The sequence below is a fragment of the Macaca thibetana genome, chromosome 5 (genome assembly GCF_024542745.1).
Source record: "Macaca thibetana thibetana isolate TM-01 chromosome 5, ASM2454274v1, whole genome shotgun sequence".
In the NCBI taxonomy this organism is placed as follows: Eukaryota; Metazoa; Chordata; class Mammalia; order Primates; family Cercopithecidae; genus Macaca; species Macaca thibetana.
The window spans coordinates 163,042,688-163,063,479 of NC_065582.1; the positions used below are offsets into that span (position 1 = coordinate 163,042,688).

The 20,792-nt window shown below is 38.3% G+C and overlaps 2 protein-coding genes across 6 annotated transcripts in view; one reads left to right on the forward strand and one right to left on the reverse strand.

The window, feature by feature from the left end:
- Nucleotides 1-20,792, reverse strand: part of SOD3 (superoxide dismutase 3) — a 948,116-nt gene that overhangs the window by 902,149 nt on the left and 25,175 nt on the right. The window contains exon 1 of one of the 2 annotated variants that reach the window (XM_050790715.1): nucleotides 16,160-16,164. The exons of the other annotated variant lie outside the window; for it this stretch is intronic. The gene's annotated coding sequence lies outside the window, so the exon portion shown is untranslated. Of the gene's footprint in view, nucleotides 1-16,159; nucleotides 16,165-20,792 lie in introns of those variants that run through there. 2 annotated transcript variants of the gene reach the window in all.
- The window catches only part of PPARGC1A (PPARG coactivator 1 alpha), a 685,828-nt gene that overhangs the window by 572,338 nt on the left and 92,698 nt on the right, over nucleotides 1-20,792 (forward strand). The window contains exon 1 of one of the 4 annotated variants that reach the window (XM_050790680.1): nucleotides 1,964-2,057. The exons of 2 other annotated variants lie outside the window; for them this stretch is intronic. In XM_050790680.1, the coding sequence (XP_050646637.1) occupies nucleotides 2,013-2,057 (45 nt within the window). In that variant the 5' untranslated portion in view covers nucleotides 1,964-2,012. Of the gene's footprint in view, nucleotides 1-1,963; nucleotides 2,058-15,422; nucleotides 15,705-20,792 lie in introns of those variants that run through there. One more of the 4 variants, XM_050790679.1, reaches the window with a different exon arrangement.

The window sequence follows — 20,792 nt, forward strand, 5'->3', positions numbered from 1 at the left end:
TTGATCAGAGCAGGGTGCCATGTGTTGGCTGTGCCTTTTCTTAATTTCCCTGGTGGTTTTAGCTGGATGTGTGTGGTGTTTTTATCTTCCTGCTGAACATAAAGCTGTGGTTCCCTTCTGATTTGTGAAGAGACTACTAGATGTCTAAGTTATGCGACTGTTAGGTGCAAACAAAAAATGCTATTTTTCTGCATAGCCTGATCATTAAGAACAACATTAAGAACAACAGTTTGAAGTCAAATAAGACTGTCTTGAAGTTTCTGGTCTCCCATTACAAGCTTTTTGTCTTTAGAAAACTTACTTCACCTCTCTCAACTTCAGTGATTTTATCCTTAGAATCAGATTAGTAATAATACTAATCCTACTGTTAGTGTAAGGATTCAATGAGATAATCTACAGAACTACTCAGCACAGCATTTGGCATACAGTAAGCATTCACCAAATGCTGGATGTTATTTCTGTATTACTGTTTTTATTTTTATTCTAGCCCCCAAATCTGTGAACTATGAACTTAGAGAAGCAGAGAAGGCTGCATTCATAAAGGTGAAGAAGAATAGGGAGACTAAAGAGGACCTGACTTCATTTTCCATTCCTTAGACTTGTTTATTACCGTTGTAGGTCACCATGGAAACTTTCAGGATTAAGATGGCATTATTGAGCTAAGCATTCAATGAACACCTCAGGGAAGGAAAGCCATAACATGTATGCATGCCATAAGTAGTTTTCAAACGAAAGGGTTATCTGGGGGCGAAGAGTGGATGGCAGTTATTGACTTCCTTGTCTGACATCATTTCCAGAATCCACAGAGAATCAGGATCAAGAGTTGAAAGTGTGATCATGTCCCTGTGTTTGGCCTTTTGTGGACCATTCCATAAAGTTGTCAATAGCTATGGCCAGAATTTCAAAATGGGAAGCTGCTCTTTACATACCAGGGAGTGGGGCTTTCTGAAATAGATTCTGAAGTCGAAAAGAACTCTGAGTGTTTTCTGAGAAGGGTTGACCTCCTTTCATGCCACTTACTGTGAATTAAAGCTGCGAGGGAGAACTAGTTTGGGCATGTGGTACAGCACTTAGCGCCACTGCTGCCAGGGAACAAGATTTGTGTTTCTAAGGAGATACAACAAAAAGGAGAATGCTTTAAGAGCCAGCGGCTGTCAGAGTGTAAAAGTATCTATGTTCAGAAAGGGAAATAGAAGCTGAATTAAGTAATTTTATACACACGTTACAGGGTGCCCTTCTGTGAGTAATTCTTAAATTCAAAAGCAAATAGTTGTGACCACAAAGGGCTTAGTACATCTCAGCTGATTTTAGCTCTCAGACTCAAACTGGATATGATTGGTATTGACCTGCTCTGTGCATGTGATTTTAAGATGGTCTGACTCTTGTCTGTCATTCTGTTGGGTTGTATTAATAACAGGGGACAAAGGGTGAAATAGTCCAATAAAGTTTTGAGCAGCCACTTGACCACGTATTCCAAATAAACAAGAGGAGGAACACCCTAGCTCTACCAACTAGGACCATAAAGCAGAGTCTTCTACACCCTCTTTAATGCCAATATTAACCAGTTTGCAAATGTTTAGTCAGTTATGGATATGGATGGATGTCCTGAATGGGTTCCTGGGATAAAGTATCATCACAGAACAGAAATCACAGAGAGAGCGCACCAAGGAAAAATTACAGTACTGCTATATTTACTTAGTGCCTCTGCACTAGGGTTTTATTTTCCACAGTTGGAAAGGGAACCACCTGTCTCAACTGCTGATGTCAGAGAGCTCCCTCGAGACACAGGGCTGCTGGAAGGCACATGATACTGTACATATTTGCTCTTACGTTCGTATCTGGCTAAGATTGGGTTTCAGATTTGTACCCTATTGTGGAGTTCATTTAGCAGTGACTCTCAGGTGCCCTCCCACGTCACCATGCCCTTGTGAATTAAAAAGTGGCCTGCCGAAGCCCTTGTTGTGAGTGTTCCCTCATCTCGCGATACCAGTATTTGTACTGCAGTAAAATGAATGACACACATGTTGGGGTTATCATCTATGGATTCAGTTTTGAAAGTGAGTATCAGGAGGCATTATCATCTCTGCGTCTAGGAGGCTTTATGCTATTGGTAGGTGGGGTTTTATTTTATTTATAGTGATGAAGGCTTTTAAAGATACATATATGTGTGTATACCAGATTTGGAGGTTTTATATGTGGATTGCTAAACAGACAAAAAAAAATTTAAAAAGAGAGATAAGTATGTAGCATACTTCATTTTTTTTTTTTTTTTAAGCTGTTCGTTTGTCAGCGTGGAGAATTTGTTGTAGAGTGAATAAAATGCCTAATTTGGAAAGACTGGATATTATGACCATGCATTTCAAGTGATCTAGTGCATTCTTTTAGTTTTTATTTTTATTTTTAAAGATTTTTAGGGTTGTGTAATCCACTGCTCCAGTTTTCTGGAGGAGAATTCGGCGTTTTAAATGTAGCTCCTTAAGGAAACGTGAGGACCACCGTGTTGCACGACTCCAGGCACTCATAGTCAAGAACTCACACTTAAACGATCCTGCTGGCTATGTGTGCAATCTCCAGAAATATGATGCCCTCAACATTACTCAAATGTTATGTAAAAGTAGAGTTGTTACCAACAATTGCAGGAGGCTTGCTGTTAGTGAAGTTGTTCATTATTTTAATAATGCCGTGCATCTCCATTTAAATATCTTCACCAACTGCAAATTATATGGTTATTACACAAAATAGGTGGAAAACAGAGTCTGAGGGTGTAAATTACATTCTTGGGCCACATCAAATCAATTTCCTTTTAGGGATAAGAACCCGAGTTCTTAATTCCCAGCCGTCCTATGATGCACACCTTCAATTAAATTTATATTGGAAATGATGCTTGATGTTTTTTTCTCAAGTCCTAAAAATAGAGTAAATAGGATGGGCTAAGACCCCTTGGTTCATCTAATCTTCCCCCCAGTGTCGGATTTTCCTATGAACCATTAAAAGTGTTATAATATATGATTGATATTAATTAGTTTTCTGTAAAGTACTGCACTCCTTAACATGAACTGAACTAGAAATAAATATATTACCATGAATTAAGATTTTATTAGTTGCAAAGAAGAATTGGATGAAGGCACCTATGTGAAATCCTAAGTACAGGCGTCAAATTGAATTAATGCCAGCACTGCCTTGAGAATAATTTGAGTACTGAATAAGAAAGAGTATACCATAACATAACTGTGTTTACTGAATCATTCTTGGCATCAGAAACTAAAGCTACATTATAAATGCAACAACAGGCTTTTCTCCCTTGGAAGAGAGAGGCGGGTGCATTTTGTAATTAAAGTGAATGTTACCCTCTGAAAAATGCCTCTCGTCCCTAGGAAGGAAACAGCCTTCTTGAGAACCCTGCATCCTTGTATGTATCTCAGACTTTGCATACTTGGTGTTGCTCTGGCCATCTTCTGCATCCTGGAGTATGGTCAGCAATATTTTCCACTCACTTTATATATTTTCATCTTATTACTCTGTATATGTTTTGCAAAAGATGTGGAGGGTGCTGAAAAGTTTTATGGGATTGCCCCAGGGATGTTCTAGAAGGGATTGCTGATTTTATAGGGAGAATGGATTGTACAGCATTCAATACAGGGCCATGCAGACTGAGGCCTGCGAAGTCCTGAGGATCACTTTTTACAGATTGTGATGGGAGTAGCGCCCCCTGGAGTTGTGCATTGCTGCGGCTCTGCTCTACTTTCCCTTAATGATTCGGAAATTTCCTGATTTTATAAATTTTATATGCATCTATGATATAGGTTACTTGCAGACCGAATGCAAAACGTTAAAGTTTAAAGTTAAATAGGAATACTAGGCACATCACACATCTAATTTTAAATTGTATAGTAACTACATTTTTAAAAAGGTAAATTTAATTTTAAAGTCTTTGACAATATATTCAAAATATTATATTAACAAATGACTCTAAGTTATTAATGAAATATTTTACATTCTATTTTTCATATTCAGATTGAAATTCCAGGTATATTTTATATCTATAGAAGTCTCAATTTTTGTGTGGACACATTTTAAGTTCTCAGTAGCCATATATGTGGCTAGTGGCTACTGCGTTGGCTGGCATAGTTTTGGACTTAGATAGCAACTTGCCAGCATTTTACTATGCAGAAAATTGCTTTAAAGAAAAAAAAAATACCTTAAATATCAAAGATAAAATATAACGTATCCTTTATGTCATTTATCAATTTAAGAAGCGATTATGTGATTGATCACAAATTTGCGAGAAGTGTGAATGCTAAGACAATTTAGTTGATAGGCCGCTGGTGGCACAATGAACTTTATATTGAATTGTATTGTTCCTGTGGCTTTGTTTTCCATTCTTCCCTCTGTGTGTATTTCAGATATCATCATTTAAAACACAATTTGATACTTTGTGGTTCCTCTCATTGTCCCAAACTCACGCTATCTTGTCAGTTTTCATGCACCATATGAATGTCTTATTTCTTTTTTGTTTGTTTGTTTGACACGGGGTTTTACTCCGTTGCCCAGGCTGGAGTGCAGTGGTACAATCTCGGCTCACTGCAAGCTCTGCCTCCCACATTCAAGCGATTCTCCTGCCTTAGCCTCCCAAGTAGCTGGGACTACAGGCGCCTGCCACCATGCCCAGCTAAGTTTTGTGTTTTTAATAGAGACCAGGTTTCATCATATTGGTCAGGCTGGTCTCGAACTCCTGAGATCAGGAGATCTACCCACCTCAGTCTCCCAAACTGTTGGGATTAGAGGCGTGAGCCACCACACCCAGCTGGATTTCTTAACAGGGGAATTCTTGAAAGACTTTGGGCTCAAATAACATTGTGGCCAGCTTAATGGCAACAAAAATTGTTTTCTCCACTTGCTGCTTCTGGTCTCTTTAGAGGTAGTGCCAGCTCAGGACTGGTATGAGGCTGGTTGTTACTTTTCTTTAGGTAAACAACCACCTGGCAATCCTACAACTTGTGATAACACTGTCCCTCATAGAAAGTCAACTTACTATAGGACTTAAAGAGAACGTCTGATGTGCTTGGTTTCCAAATCTTTATTTTTCTTAGGTGAGAAAGGCAGGTGAAGAGCAAACACTTGCATCTACTCTAATGTTGCTTGATTTTACATTGAGTTTTAAGTAGTCAAACATGAATGGCAGGCATCATTACTGAGTAGCTATTATATGCCAAGCACTTGGCTTATACTCATTTTCTTTAACCTTAACATGAGCCATGTAAAATAGGCATTTATATTTCCATTTTTGTAAGTGAAGTGCTTGAGGTTCAGATAGTTTAGGTGACGTCTTGAGTTCCTACAGATAGATCATAAGTAACAGATCTACATTGTCTGACTCCAAAGTCCATGCTCTCAGAGAAGAGGGACACATTTTCCGAGCAAGTCGATGGCACCGTTCAATAATGAGTTTTGAACCAAGAGAAAAGACTAACATTTTAGAGGTGTAATGTTCTTTCACTTCACTTATTCAAGAAATAAATACAGAGAATATGTAATCCCATTTCATTTTTTGATAGAAGTGGAAATAGATCAAGAAAGTTAAAGTGGCTTTGTCCAAGGTCAGACAAACAAACCTAGACATCAAGTCCTTTGAGTCCTGCTCCAAGGCTGTTTGTCTGAGTGGTTGAAGGGTCCCTTTAAGGAGGTAAGTTGGACATTGGGAATTTTTTTGTGTGACAGGCTGCAAACTTCAAAAATGTGTGGTACAGAAACATTTATTTCTCTTTCTTTTCTATGCATTTTAAACTTGTTATCGAAGTATATGATATTGAAAAGTACATATACCATAAGAGTTTAGCTCAGTGAATGTTCAGTAACAATGTACCCATGTAACCAGCACAGACAGCAAGAAAGAAACCCTAACTAGTTTCCTGGAGCCTCCTCCCGCTTAACTGTGGTTCTCCCTGCCCTGCCCCAAACCACTACCCAGGACAACCTCTCACCTGATTTGCAGCCACCTAGGTTAAATATCTGTTTCTATGCTTTATAGAAATGGAATCATAACGTATGCACTTTCATGTGTGTCTGGCTTCTTTTGCTTCACATTACATTTCTGGGATTTATCTACATTTTGGTGTGTAGCAGAAGTTCATTAATTCTCATTGATATATTTGGCCATACTTTCAAGTATAAAATCCCTAACAACCATAATACTGTAAGTGGAATGAATAGGTTTATTTCACATTAATTACTATTTAAATTGCTTTTTTCCTAGAAAATTATTAGCTGTAGTTTTGTGTGATTTGGGCTAAAACAAAATAACAAAGCTGAAATATGGTGCATCAGCAGTTACAAAGCATAACACAACGCAGGATATCACCCCTGTCCCGTGGTTTTTACGTAATATGTGACATTGAATGATGTCATAGAGAAGACAAAGAGAGCACACAAGCTGAACATACCCACAAGAGAGCCCTGGGTAGGAGTTCCCACTTAGTGGCTTTGTATGGCTGTGCAAAATGTTAGGTGTGGCCCATTTTTAGGTGGCCTGCATGCAAATGGATCTACTAACATGGATAGTAGAAATTTCCACCTCAGGGGCTAGGCGCGGTGGCTCACACCTGTAATCCCAGCACTTTGGGAGGCCAAGGGGGGCGGATCATCAGGTCAGGAGTTTGAGACCAGCCTGAACAACATGGTGAAAACCCATCTCTACTAAAAATACAAAAAAAAAAAAGTTAGCCAGATGTCATGGCGCGTGCCTGTAATCCCAACTACTCAGGAGGCTGAGGTGGGAGAATAGCTTGAACCCGGGAGGCAGAGGTTGCAGTGAGTTGACATTGCGCCACTGTATTTCAGCCTGGGCAAAAAAAAAAAAAAAAAAAAAAGAAAAAGGTCCACCTCAGGAATTGTTAAATATTTTTTTGTTTTGTTTTGAAAAGAGGTAGGGAAAGAATTTACTCTGATCATCTGCTTGGCACAAAGTACAATCTGGACCCTTTAAAGAATAATAGAGGTTTTGGCTTGTTTAAAATGAGTCTTTTGTCAACCTCTTTTTGCAGATTGTCTCACAAGCACAGAAGCAAGGTTTCTTATGTTAGTTTTCATATTATTTCTTCTTCCTGGTTGCAGGAAAATGTGAATGTAATGCCAGTGAATACTGCTAGTGAGAACCCAGCATCGTGTGAGAATAGCTGGGGGTCTATCAAGGCATTGTCCTGACTGACGTTTATCATTTACCTGGTCATATTTTCCTTACTCCTATGTCATCAGCGCTCCCTCTCCAAATTTTCTGGTAGAGAAGTTAGTTTTCCTGTGACTGATTCACTCAACCTTAAAGGAAAACCTCCAAGCTGTTTGGTCTTAGATGGCACCAAAGCATACATCTTCTGTCTCTCACTCAACAGAGTTGTATGTACAAAGGAAACAGTTGAAAAGGAAACGCTATCCTGTGATATGGCCTTGGTTTAATACATTTGCTAATACTATTACGGTGAAATATTAGGCATATGACCTTTTTTCCTCCCTCCACACCCTACATTAATATCTCAGCTGATCCCTTCTAAATTAAAAATATGTACAATCTTTTACCAAATATAATGAGCTTTTTATTTAAGGAGGGTCTTCAGGTATTAGGCAGAAAGGATGTTACTTTAAACTCTCATTTCCTTAGCTGCTGTAGACCTTATTCTTATGTACAAAACCCTGAATATAATATCTACCCTCCTTTCTAAATCTTCTCTCTCTGGGTGACACCATTTCTAAATCACATGTAGTGACTACCACATCAGTTGTGTGGTTTTCACACTTGCTGTGCATGCAGGGACTCGGTCTTACGTATGACTCGTGCTACTTTCCAGAATTAATGATAAACAAGATGAAAGCCGGCTGTTTCTCTGGGCAGCTACCTGAATTTTGTAAGAAACACAGGTCTCTAGGAAGCTGAGCTTCTCAGAGCCAATACCCGTGGTTGAAAGTATTGTATTTCACAAGTTCTCTGGTATTCTTTTTCTAGAATGGTTGAGTGGTTAAATATCTGTATTGCAAGGAAAATGATGAAGTTGTGTGCTTTCAGCAACACTGAGCACCAGTTGCCTTTCTTGTACATCATCTCTGATTTCCAGTGTCTTTGTGAAACGAGACACTTGGATGCACCCTGTGCAAAGAAGGCTTCCTGAGTTGTCTGTCTCTGTCAAGACAGGCACATCACTGCATTTTAGATCTGGCAAAGATCTTTGATTTAATTGAATCTGGCCATCTTTGTTGATAGATAAGGAAACCGAAGCTCAGTATCATTACATGAACCACCCAAAGTCGAATTGCTGGCAAGTGACATAGCTGAATGAGGGCCCTGTTCCTCTTATCTTGCATTTTCCTTTCATTTTGGGCTGAATCAAGAGCCTCAAAGTGACTCCACCTGTCAGGTAGACTTGAGCCTCCAGTAATCACCTTAAATCTCGTAAGGCTGGCTGACTTTGGTTTCAACCTCATTACCCCTCTTCTTACAAATATTCTTAATAGTCAAAATAATGACCACCCATGTGTAGGAAGAATGATCTGCAGAAAAGGCCAAGGAAACTGTGAGAACATGAAATCAAATTGGCTGATATAAAGCCTTCATTTCTATGAATATAGTTGACCTTCCAGGGGAAAGAAAGTGAGTTTTCCCCTCTTGTGATACTTGAGAAGCCAAAAATGAGCTTTCTGCCCAAGCACTGGGCTGCAAAATGGCAGCATTTACACAGGTTGTTTCACATTTAGGGATGGGCTGTGTTCCAGAAGTTTATTTGCATGTCACCGGGTTGAAAGTGGGGCTGCCTTTTCCTGGTCAAATCAATTTCAATCATCTCCAATGGAAGCCATGTCTCTAAACACTCTTCCCATAAGCCTTTGCTGGTGGCCCCTTCTTTTTTCCCCAGTTAGTTGGTAGATCCTCTTCTTGAGAATTATTCTTACCAGTTTATTCATACCATTCTTGAAAATATTTACTATTGTATAAATGAATGAAGTTTCTTTAACCCCACCCGGGCTAATTAAGATTTTTGAAGAGAAAATTGACTTAACAATGGATTAAATTTCAGATTGAGAAACAAAGGGAAGATGGTAGTGGTGTCTGGGGGATAGTGGTTTTGGTCTATCTCTGAGGCAAGCTAATAGGAGTTGATAGCTTCCTTCTCTCCACAATTCTGGGATTTCTAAGTATACCGGGCACTAACTTCCCTCACTATTGCTCATGAGCTTTGCATCGTAAGTGGAGTAGCTGTTGGACTTGGTATGACAGGCAGAAATGGCTTCATTTTAAATATATGATGAATATTTGAGATACAATATTGGGCGTCAGGGGCTATTTCTATCTTCTACATTCCCTGTATGTTAAGCAGGCATGGCTTTAGTACTGAATCGCTGTGTTCCTCTCAAAACTGAATAATTCTTCTTCTTCTGAATATGAAAGTCATGCATGTTTATAAGAGAAAATTTGAAAATTACAGAAAAGCACACTCACATAGAGGAATGTAAAAAATACTTATAACATCATCAGCCACTACAAACAGCTTGTTATATTTCCTCCTCATCCTCTTCTTCTTTCTGAGGATATATTTTTACAGGTAAACTTTTCATAATTATAGTTTTTTCAAGCCTAATTTAAAACCCTAATGTATTTTGAACACTTTCCTGTTATGCTATTAAATATATTTTACAACAGATTTTAATGATAACATTATATGTATATACGTACTTCTCTATAATTTATTGAACTAGATCACTTAATGTTGGACATTCACATTGCATTCAAGTTTTCAATAATGCAAATAATGTTGCATTGGGTATCCTCATATGAAAAATCTTTGTACACATTCCCTTATTATTGCCTCAGGATGAATTTCTAGAAGTAGATGTTCTAGGTCTATGAGGTTTTTAAAAGTTTTGAATATATATTGCCTGCTTGCTCTGTATAAAAATTATACCCAGTATAATCCTACCAGTAGTATCTGATGTCTGTTTTTCGATTGAGCTGCTAAATGTAGAGGTCAGTCATAGAAGTGGTCTTGGTTAAGGATGTTTTCTCAAAAATCTTGTGTCTAATTGGGCTAGCAAATATAAAGTAAGAGTTTATCTGTTGCCACAAAATTGAGCTTAGACCTCAAAGCTAATTGCTTCTTAAGATGAGAATTTATTTCCCTTCTACCTCTCTGACATGTTTGGGATATATATATACATATCAGAGCAAAATTCAAGTATCAAAGCACTGGAAAAACCCATAACAGAAACACAAGTCAAATAACCAAAAATCCTTCCAAGACTCTGCCTGGTGGTATTTAAAAAAAGGAAAAGAAAAAAAAATTGTCTATTTATTGTTACCTTTTGAGACTATTTGCAAAATATAGTTTTGTTTTGTTTTGTTTCCTTAAGATCGAGAAAAGCTAAGCTAATTAGGACTCAAGCGCTAAAAAATAAGTATCAGGGGAACAGTTTGATTACCTTTTTTTTTTTTTTTTTCAGTTTAACAATTTGTGTACCTCAATTTTCCCTGGCCCTTACTAACTTCAGCTAGTGCAAAGAAAAAAAAATCTTTCTTAGTAAATGAAATGTTATATTATGTATTGAAGTTCAGTAGCACTTTAAATTTTTAAATAGTGCCAAATTTGACAATATGTAATATGCCTTATTCATTGCCAGTTAAAAAAAAACATTGCTAGATAATCCTATTGAATATTTATCATCTAAATAATCAATAACTCTCTGCATTATAGATAAATTAACCTAGAATAATTAAGGTAAATGAAAATGTAGATTCACAAATACAACAGAATTGAACATCTGACAAAATCAGATTTTAACCACCCTTTTATTATCTTTTCTCTGTGTGCTTAATAAGTACAATTGTTGCTTTATGTTTAGATTAGTCCAATTGACTGCAACTCTGATTAATTTTCATATTATTTTTTGTTTCAATATGAAAAACACCAAAAGCACATTTTGAGGTCGAAATTAAAATAGAGGCTGACTCAGTTCCATAGAGCTGGTCTGCAGAAGGTTTTATTGGAGAGGAGAGTTATTTTTGCTGATGTTGTCTATCAAAACTTGTTTATTAAAAAAAGAAAAATAAATGCTAGGAGACATTCAAGCTGTCTTGATTTTCCTCTAGTTATTTCCTCAAAGCTTCTTTGTTCACATGAACATCACTGTGACATTTTTTGTGGAAAATGAGGTTTAATTTTAAAGTATTTATAGAAGTCTTTGTTATAGCCTATCCTGCTACCAACTTTTTTTGTGTTCTACACAGTCTCTGCTTCTAACCAGAGGCCCAAAGCGTGTGTTTAGAAACTGATGTGGGGTATCAGGATCAATTAGTCCCTCTAGGAATTAAAAGCAAGCAATTGAATGCCTGTTAACAATGATTAACTTTACAAATATTAGCAATTCTAGGCAGGCCCCTTTGCTTTCTGGACGAATGCTCTAGGCAGGCAGCGTTCCCAGGAATATTGGTTTCCAGCTATGTAGACTGTCCCTCAGTTATAAAGTTGCCTCCGGGGTCTTTGCTATGGCTTTGATTTGAGGATGATTATTCTTCTTATGGATGAAACTTTAGTTCTTCCTAGAAAGGCTTTCAGTGATTTGCAAGCTCTTTTCAGCTGTTCTCTAAGCCTTGCTCAGCCTTATTTTTCTCCGTTGTAAAATGGGTACACAGGTCATCCTTACTGGATAGTTTGGAGGACTAAATTGATTAAGATGTGGTATATGAAGTGCTGACCTTAATGTCTAGCCCATACGTGCTCTGCTGTATATGTTTTGCTTTCCGCCTTTCTTTCTTGAGAAGTTTCTGCATACATATATTCTTATGTAGTTATTGTATAAATAGTGTGTATGGAAGCATTCCCGAGATTGTATTTTCCTGTTCTTTCTTGATTTAGAAAACTAAAGCTATAGTAATTTTCTGCTGTGTGTAAGAGGGAAAATGTACCTATGAACTGTATTCAGCAAACTTAAAATGTTAAAGCTCTTGGTCAGCTTTTTATGCCCAGTGATGATAAACTGTCAATTTCCTTACGTTATTTGGGAATTTACTAGCAACTTATTGCAGATATCACAGTAGACACATCTCTTATAATATGTCTGATCTGAAAGAAGCAGCAGTCTGGTAGTTTTTGGTTTGTTTTGTTAAAATAAAAACTTATAAACTTATAAAAACAGGTGAACAAATATATTTATCCTAATGGTTCTTCTGAGTTTGCTTCTGAAATCACCTATATTCAATATAGACAACAAAACCGGTTGTTTTTGCTATTGTCTGAGGTTTTTGAGTTTGGGGGTTTGAATTTGATTCTAATTTTTAGAAATGGGCAGTTGTCTGAAATATGGAGGGGTGGGAAAAGCCTTTAATTTGGGGTAGGAGTGAGGAGGGAAACTCAAATGTTATACACTTCATTCAACATATTTATTAGAGAATTGAATTATTCTCTTGAGGGTTTTTTTTCTCTTTGTTAGCAACTCGAGATAGATTCTCCTGCCTCTACTAATATCGAAACTCTGGAAAATGTTAACAGAACTACAGAGGGGAGAAATTATCAGGATGGAATGTAGGCTCTGTGTAGATACGCAACATTAGGGGCACTCGGCAGATGTTAATAAATACCTCTTTCTCTTGTTGAGATAAAATGAGTTTGATTTGGGTGTGAACTGCAGTGGTCAATGAAAGGACCTTGTACCTCACCAGGGTGTGTTTTAAGCAGTAGAAGAGGAATCTGGGTGTTGATCCAAGTGACATTGGTTTTTCATACCAATTTATTCTCCATTTTTAAGGGTTGTCATCCCCTTAAAATTGTAAGCTCTCTTGTGTCCATCTTATATGCTTTCTTAGCAGTCCTGGTGATACATGGCTGTGCACACAGTAAAGTTTCAATATATCCTTGTTGTGTGAAACCAGATATTTGGAAATTTTGGAGATAGAGTTGACGAAGGGGTGAAAGGACGGCTGTGAGTAGAGAGTGAGAGAAATAGTCAAGGCAGAGAGGGAATTAAATATAGAAATGGCCCGGGGAACCAGAAAAAACAAGGTTGGTGAGCAATGAACAATTTAAGTTCTCCCGAGCAAAGAAAAAAAACTGGACAGAAGAAAAATTTTAATCTGAAGAGTTAATTAACAAAATTATAAAACCTCTAAAACATCCCTCTCATTACAGTTGTAGTTTTAAGACAAAAAAAAAATAGTGGAAAGCACTCTAATTTGTCCTAAGAATCTATTTAATTTTGATTTGTCCAGTAATAGAAATTTGAGGGGGCAATGCAATATACTGTAGTTTATAAGTCCTTTAAATGTTGTTACTTCTGAATTGCCATCCTCTTTGTGATAGTGATAGTGAAGAAAAAACAAGTGTATTTGAAATCACTTCTGGTTTCAGTGCATGTGCTGATTTGATTTTTTAGAAGTATAATTAGATGGCAAAATATAAGAAAACCCTAACAATACAATCTGGGCAGGTTAGAATATCAAAAATTATAATGAGCCTGTTCCAATGTAAAAAACATCTCTAAAAGATGTGAATAGGTTTTAAAAATATGATGAATATCTATCATTGGATGAACACAAATAAAAGTATCAGTGAATATCACAGTGGAAGAATCACATGATAATAATTAATAAACGTTGACTCTTCTTGGCCAGGTGACCAATATTATTTCACAGTTGATTGTTAAGGGGAGAGTCAGTGACCTTTGTCCTGAATTTTAATAATTTACTGAAGTTTTACATTAAATCAGAATATAATTGGGAAGAAAATTAGTGTTTCTTTGTGGGGAGTGCAGAGTAATGCCACTAATTGCTTGTATAAAAGCATTCCCGAGGTTGTATTTTCCTGTTCTTTCATTAGAAATTAAAACTACAGTCATTTTCTCCTGTTTGTAAAAGGGAAAATGTGCCTGTGAACTGTATTCAGCAAATTTAAAATGTCAAAGCTCTTGGCCACCTTTTTATGCCCAGTAATGATACACTGTCAACTTCCTGACGTTATTTGGGAATTTACTAGCAACTTGTTGCAGCTATCACAGCACACAAATCTCTTATAATATGGATGGTCTGAAAGAAGCAGCAGTCTGGTGGTGTTTTGTTTCTTTTGTTCTTTCTTTCACTTTAATATTTGAGCAACTTCATATTTAAAATATGTGTTAGGGCAAATCACCATGTTTTTCTGTTTAAGGAGACGGACAATGAAGAATAGGGTATATTAACCTCAGTAGAAATAGTGCTTTACAAATTATGTTTAGATGACTGGGGGATTGCTTTCAGGTAAATTATTACCAAGTAAAAGAATTGAGCTGATTCTAAAAGCGTATTGGGTTTAACATTTTATGAAAACATGTTTATTCACACAGATACATACATGTGTACATCTCCTGGGAACTTGGAAGGGTTAAGTCAGACCACTGTCATGTTACAGGAAGTGTTTTTCCACTGTATCCAGTACCTTGAGTTTGTTATGTATTCAATATGTAGTGTCATCATAAAACAGTTGCACCTGCATTAGCCCTCATTGTCTCAAGGCACAAGCTGAAAAATAATAGAAAGTAAAGCTCAGGAATTGAATATTTCTGCTAATAGTGTGTTGGTATTTTTCCCTCAGTTCACGGACATTCTTGATTTCAAAACGCAAACTACACAACCCAGGGCACTAGGGTTGGAATTCAATGTTTATTCAAAAAGGCACCCTAAGGCAGTTAGGGAGGAAATGCTACATGTATGAAAAATAGGAGCCCGGAATCTAAGCTGATCTGAGCACAGCAGCAGCGACTGTATTTACTAACACTTGTTTTCTGGGAGCCTATGAGAGAAATGGAAATAATTAGAAGGAAGCTGAAAGGATGGGGTTTTGTGGCTTGTTCTCCTTTTATGGAGCAAAGAAAACTGCAGCAGTACTTCGGGAGCTGGTATTCCCTACTGCCATGGGGGCAGCCGAATTCTGAGTGGAGGAGTTTGTTTATACCTTAACAAATACAGGCTATGTTGTTGATTAAACAAGCAAAAAAAAAAAAAAAAAAGCCTCATTTGCTGCTTTCAAACACTCCCTCAATGAGAAAATGTCTCATAAAAATGCATCATGTGATAAGCTCTTGCTTTAGTCCCAAACTGAGCTTGAGTCCACTTGGAGATCTTAGAATTAAAGAGTTCTCAGGGAATACACCTTTTAGCTAAGAATATAGTGACTCTGTCATGAAACAGGGAGCTTTGCCACTTGCTTGTTTTGGAAGGAAAATAAATTAAAAAAAGATTGCAGGGGATTTTGGTTATTATATGGCCAGGGCTCCGTTTAGAGTCTGTGGCATTCAAAGCTGGCTTTAATCACAGCATGATGCTTGAAGCCTCCAAAAGTCCAAGTGTTTCCTTTCTTTCTTTCTTTCTTTCTTTTTTTTTTTTTTAAAGCGTTACTTCACTGAGGCAGAGGGCTGCCTTTGAGTGACGTCACGAGTTAGAGCAGCAAGCTCCACAAGGGAAGGGAGGCTGGGTGAGTGACAGCCCAGCCTACTTTTTAATAGCTTTGTCATGTGACTGGGGACTGTAGTAAGACAGGTGCCTTCAGTTCACGCTCAGTAAGGGGCTGGTTGCCTGCATGAGTGTGTGCTCTGTGTCACTGTGGATTGGAGTTGAAAAAGCTTGACTGGCGTCATTCAGGAGCTGGATGGCGTGGGACATGTGCAACCAGGACTCTGAGTCTGTATGGAGTGACATCGAGGTGAGCTGGGGCAGGGCTCGGCGCTGCAGCCAGGACTGACGCTTCCCTCAGATGCTATTATTCCTGTAAGGGGGATGGGCTTGGGCAAAGAGAAGAGCCAGGAAAGTAGTCCAGGCAGGAGCTTTTAGAAGAGAACCTCAATCTTATCTTAACTCCAATAAGTTTGCTATTTTAAGGTGGCTCTGAGATGCCTTGAGCAAATCAAAGCTTAGCTGCTGTCATCAGTATCTGTTGCAGTTAGAAACTCTTTCCATGTGACTTTGGCACTGTTTCTACTCATATGCAATATTTATGCTCTAAGATATTGATATGAATCAGAAGCTGAATTCTTTCCAGTGGTGTTTAGTGGCCTGGTTGGAAAAATGCCATTTCTATTTATAATAAGACGAAGATAAAAATATTAAAATGGATGTGTTCAAATATAGTCCGTTTTGACTGTAGTCCGGATTTTTTTTTCCCCCCTCTCTCTCTGTTCATCAGACAGAGAACTTACAAAATCCTAAATAATCCTGCTGGGCTATTTTAGATTACTTTTCCCACAGAACACAAAACAACGATGCTGCTTCCTTTAAAACTCCTATACATGGTTGAAAGATTTGGCCAGCGAATAAAAAGAAATGCCTGGCAGTGCAAGGTTTTCCGTTCGCGTCGGTGGCAGGGAAGCCAATGGTTAAATCTTCCTGTACCACGGAGAGCTGCCTGAAGCCGAGAGAGAATAGAGTTTATGCAGGACTGTGTGTGGAGCTGCTCGCTGCTTGTGTAAAAATAGACAGCAATACATCAATTCCACAGTCTCTGCTGGCTACAATTCATACAGGGGGGAGAATAACGCAAGCAGTTTCCTCGTAATCTCTGGAGTCTAGTGGGGGGACGGAGGACCTCGGCGTGTTTGCATTCAGCACAATGGAATGTTCTCGGAAGGAAAGTTTGGGCAACTTGGGAAACAAGCGAAACTTTCTGTGGACTCTGGTGAGATGGACTCGAATTGAATTGCATGGAGGATCCCAGCTGCTAACAATGAATCTGGCAAAAGACTGCGCGTGTTTCCTCTGGGTAGCTGGGGGCACGTAGGGTAAGGGGGAGGATCAAGCCCACACGTGATTTGATTAAATAAGATGTCCATGTGAGGCAGCGATACACATCTAAAGTGAACATAATTTGGCCAAGGCCGTCTGTGAATCCTTTTTTCCTATCTAGCGAGGCATGCCTGGGATTCTTAACTCTTTGCTGGGTTTGCAAATGTTGGCTCCATTTGCCCTCCCTTGCCTTGGTAGATCGTATTTGTGGATTGTAATTGTTATCTTGTTCTGATTTCTTGGTAAGGTGGAATAGATATGGATCATTCATATGCCCTGTAGCCATTATGAGTCAGGGTTTTAAGTGGCTTCAAAGTCCTAATTGTCTTTGAGTAGCTGGAGTGTCCTGTGGGTGGTTGTCCGGCTGGCACTGTGGGTCTCAGCTGCTGTAGTTTCATTTTTCCATCATGTATTATTCTTGATGCTGTTAGGAGTTGATTGAGGAACTACAGCATGTGGAAATAAGGAAGATTTATTTTAATCACTGGAATTCCTGCAGTCATTTTCAAATCAGCATCAGAAGCATTTAAAACTGTGGCCTTTAAATTTTTTTCTTAAGGAGGAAAGGTCTTGGCTACTTGTCCAGCCATGGATGGAGTCGCCAGTCGGCGGAGATTGGCCAGTCACTTCTCTGTTACACTATAGGCAGCTAGATGCTAGAAGCTTTGCCTACATGGCAGCGGCTCTGGGAATCACCTTCGCCAGTCTAAAATATTACGAGCAGCAGGTAGCGTAGGCAGTTTTCATTTTTTGAATCATTAATGTTTGCTGTCATCCTAAAACGTATTATGCCCTTTTGCACATAATGACAGGCTAGTACATTGGTTAATAAAGGCCTATATCACTATAGCTACTTGGAGTGCCCCGTGTTTCACAGTTTAATGAAGGTGATGTACAATAAGGTTACTAAGATTGATAGAGACAATTCAAATGACATACACCCTACTAAGTCTGTCATTCTTTACTGCCCCTCTCTCCACCCCTTTCCCCTATCTTGACTAATTTTTTTAAGGACCAAGTTTCTTTTTTCATTAATATAATTAATGTGACCAAATCCACTCCTTCTTCTCTCTCTCTTTAAAATTTACCATCAATGGCACAAAAAACCTCCAAAAGGTTAATGGAGAATTATACTTGATTATAATGATTCATTATCATCAATGCAGTTAAGCTAATTTATTGTCTGCTCCTTAACTAAGAGAAAAGTCTGTTGGGGTGAAATAACAGACAATAATTAGCCTTTTGTGTTTAGTGACTGCTTTATCCTCTTAAATCTTGTTATAAAATTGAGGCTACAGTTGTGAAATAGCTGTCATAGTTGCAAAGAGGCAGCAGAATGTGTCTGTGTCATTGCAATAAAGCACACCTGTTACAGATGTATAGGGAAACAGTAAATATCAGCATGTCAGATGAGGACAGTTACAGGGCTTGGACTGTTAAGTCTGGCATCGTCCAAAGGCCAAATATAAATTAATAACAGGAACACTTGCTACCACTAATGTGTTTTAGATTAGCAGGATAATGCCACATTCAGAAGCACAGATTTTATTAGCATGTCAACATCGGCAAGAGCACATGCACTTTTCTCAACCATAACGTAAAAGCAAAATGAGAGAGAGAGAGACAGACAGAGAGAGCAAGAGAGAGCAAGTGAGAGGAAGGAAAGGAATATGTAAATGACAAGATAGCACCAATATAACAAATTGACCTGGCCTGTTCCATGGTTTTCAAAAGTTATTTCAAAATACCTATTTATGGAAGGTTAAAGGGTTTTGAACAAGTCATGCCAAAGAGGGCAGTTAAAGAGAGGGATAACAAAAAGTTGTCCACAAATCAGTATGCCACTTTAGCCTTCCAAAACATGGTTGGTTCCTAAGTTTCACAACAGGAACTTAAGCCGTATGTGGAAAGCCTATATTTTCTTGACTATTTTTAATTTTGTGTTCCTATCTTTGTTGTTCATGTTTTTTAAAAGACTATGCCCCATAACATCCTAGTGTATCTAGCACCATTGAAAAAGTTCTCCCCCTATCTCTGAATTGGTGACATTGAGGAAAAGTTAAGATAGTGTGTTTGGGCTTGGAGGATCAGCTGTATGGGCAAGAATGGAGTCTGGAAAGTGTTACACCCACAACCAAATACGAGCATTATGCCAGAATGAGATCTCTTCAGCCCAGCCTCCACTTACTTATATGCCTTGTCAAGTATACCGAGCTGTAAGTTTGGGCTAACTCAGATAATAAAAGGAAAGACCAATAAAATGATAAGGAAAGAGTTTTGATGGCGAGGACGGCCCTTTCTTTGCATTCCTTTGTGCCTGCTGCCAGGGATCTCACTGGGGCCCAGTGGTCTTAGAAAAGGATGGCAATGATTTTCAGTCTCCCCCCATCCTCCCCTTACCAACTGCTGACTCCATTACCCGGTACTTACTTCTCAGCATGTTGCTTTTGATCACGCTGCTGCATATGACCTGTGTAGTGTGGCCTGCTAGGAATCCCTGCCAGGGATAACAGGGGTGCTTGAGAAAGAAAATCTGCATAAAACTTACTTCATTCAAAATGTAAATGTCAAGGTGCATCTTTCATTTCATGCCTAACTGCTGCCTGGATGCGAACAATTCCACAGCATCTCTCCCGACCTTGGAAGGCAGGGCCACGAGGGTGCTGCGTCAGTGTGTGCCTCCTGATTGAGACACCACTACTCACAGGTGGATAAAGTTCTGACTGTTCTGGCAATGCCAGACCCCTGCGATAGGAGTTCCTGCAGTGTTCTTTTTTTTTTTTTTTTTTTTAATTTTTTATTTATTTTTTTTAAGTAGAATTCTTATTGCAGATGGATGTTTATTTTTTTTTATTTTTTTTTAATTTATTTATTATTATTATACTTTAAGTTGTAGGGTACATGTGCATAACGTGCAGGTTTGTTACATATGTATACTTGTGCCATGTTGCTGTGCTGCACCCATCAACTCGTCATTTATATCAGGTATAACTCCCAATGCAATCCCTCCCCCCTCCCCCCTCCCCATGATAGGCCCCGGTGTGTGATGTTCCCCTTCCTGAGTCCGAGTGATCTCATTGTTCAGTTCCCACCTATGAGTGAGAACATGCGGTGTTTGGTTTTCTGTTCTTGTGATAGTTTGCTAAGAATGATGGATTCCAGCTGCCTGCGGACTGACATTGGCAGTTAGGTAGCCAATTCAAGTTTAGGAGACCACCTTATCGGTAAGGGGAGTCTGCCTGCCTCCAAAAGCCCCATGGTAAAACAGTTGAAAAGACTGTCTAGTTCATGTAAGGAGATGAAATACTTTGACAATCTAAAATAATCTTGGTGACAAGCAGCCCAGCCATGGTAGAAGATATGTTAAGCCTCTCAATATATAGAAATTATTTTGAAACTCTAAACAGAAATAGTTATTTTGAATTCACGTAAAGCACAGTTTAGATATGCATAAATAATGAACAAAATACACTGATGGTATGCTCTTGTGAGTTTTCTTTTCCGGGTACTAGGTCATGCCAACCATACACACACACATACACACGCGCACACACACACACACACACACACACACACACACGCACCCCTTGCAAGTTACATACAAAAGCCATATAGAAAAAAAATTATGATTTTTGTCCTTCATCTTAAGGAACTTGCTTTTGCCTTTAAGAATGAAGTCCAGAAAGTCATGAAGAGTCAAATAAGAGTAAATGATTTAATTAAAAACAATTCAGGAGAATCACAGATGAGTCAAAGGACTTTGCATCATTAGTTGCTAAATGAATTATATGGATTATAATGCTTAAAAGGAGTGTAAATGGAGACAATTTTTCCTTGTGTAGTTCCTTTGTTCTTTTTCCATTTAGCAATAGTTTATTGAGTGTCTATTATGTGTGATAAACTTTCCAAGGTAAAATCAAGTTTGTCTTATGGTTAACCATAAGACAGTTTAAAACTTTGGAAGCAGTAACTAGCAAACAGGTACCAAGGATTTTGTACAAAGAGGTACAAA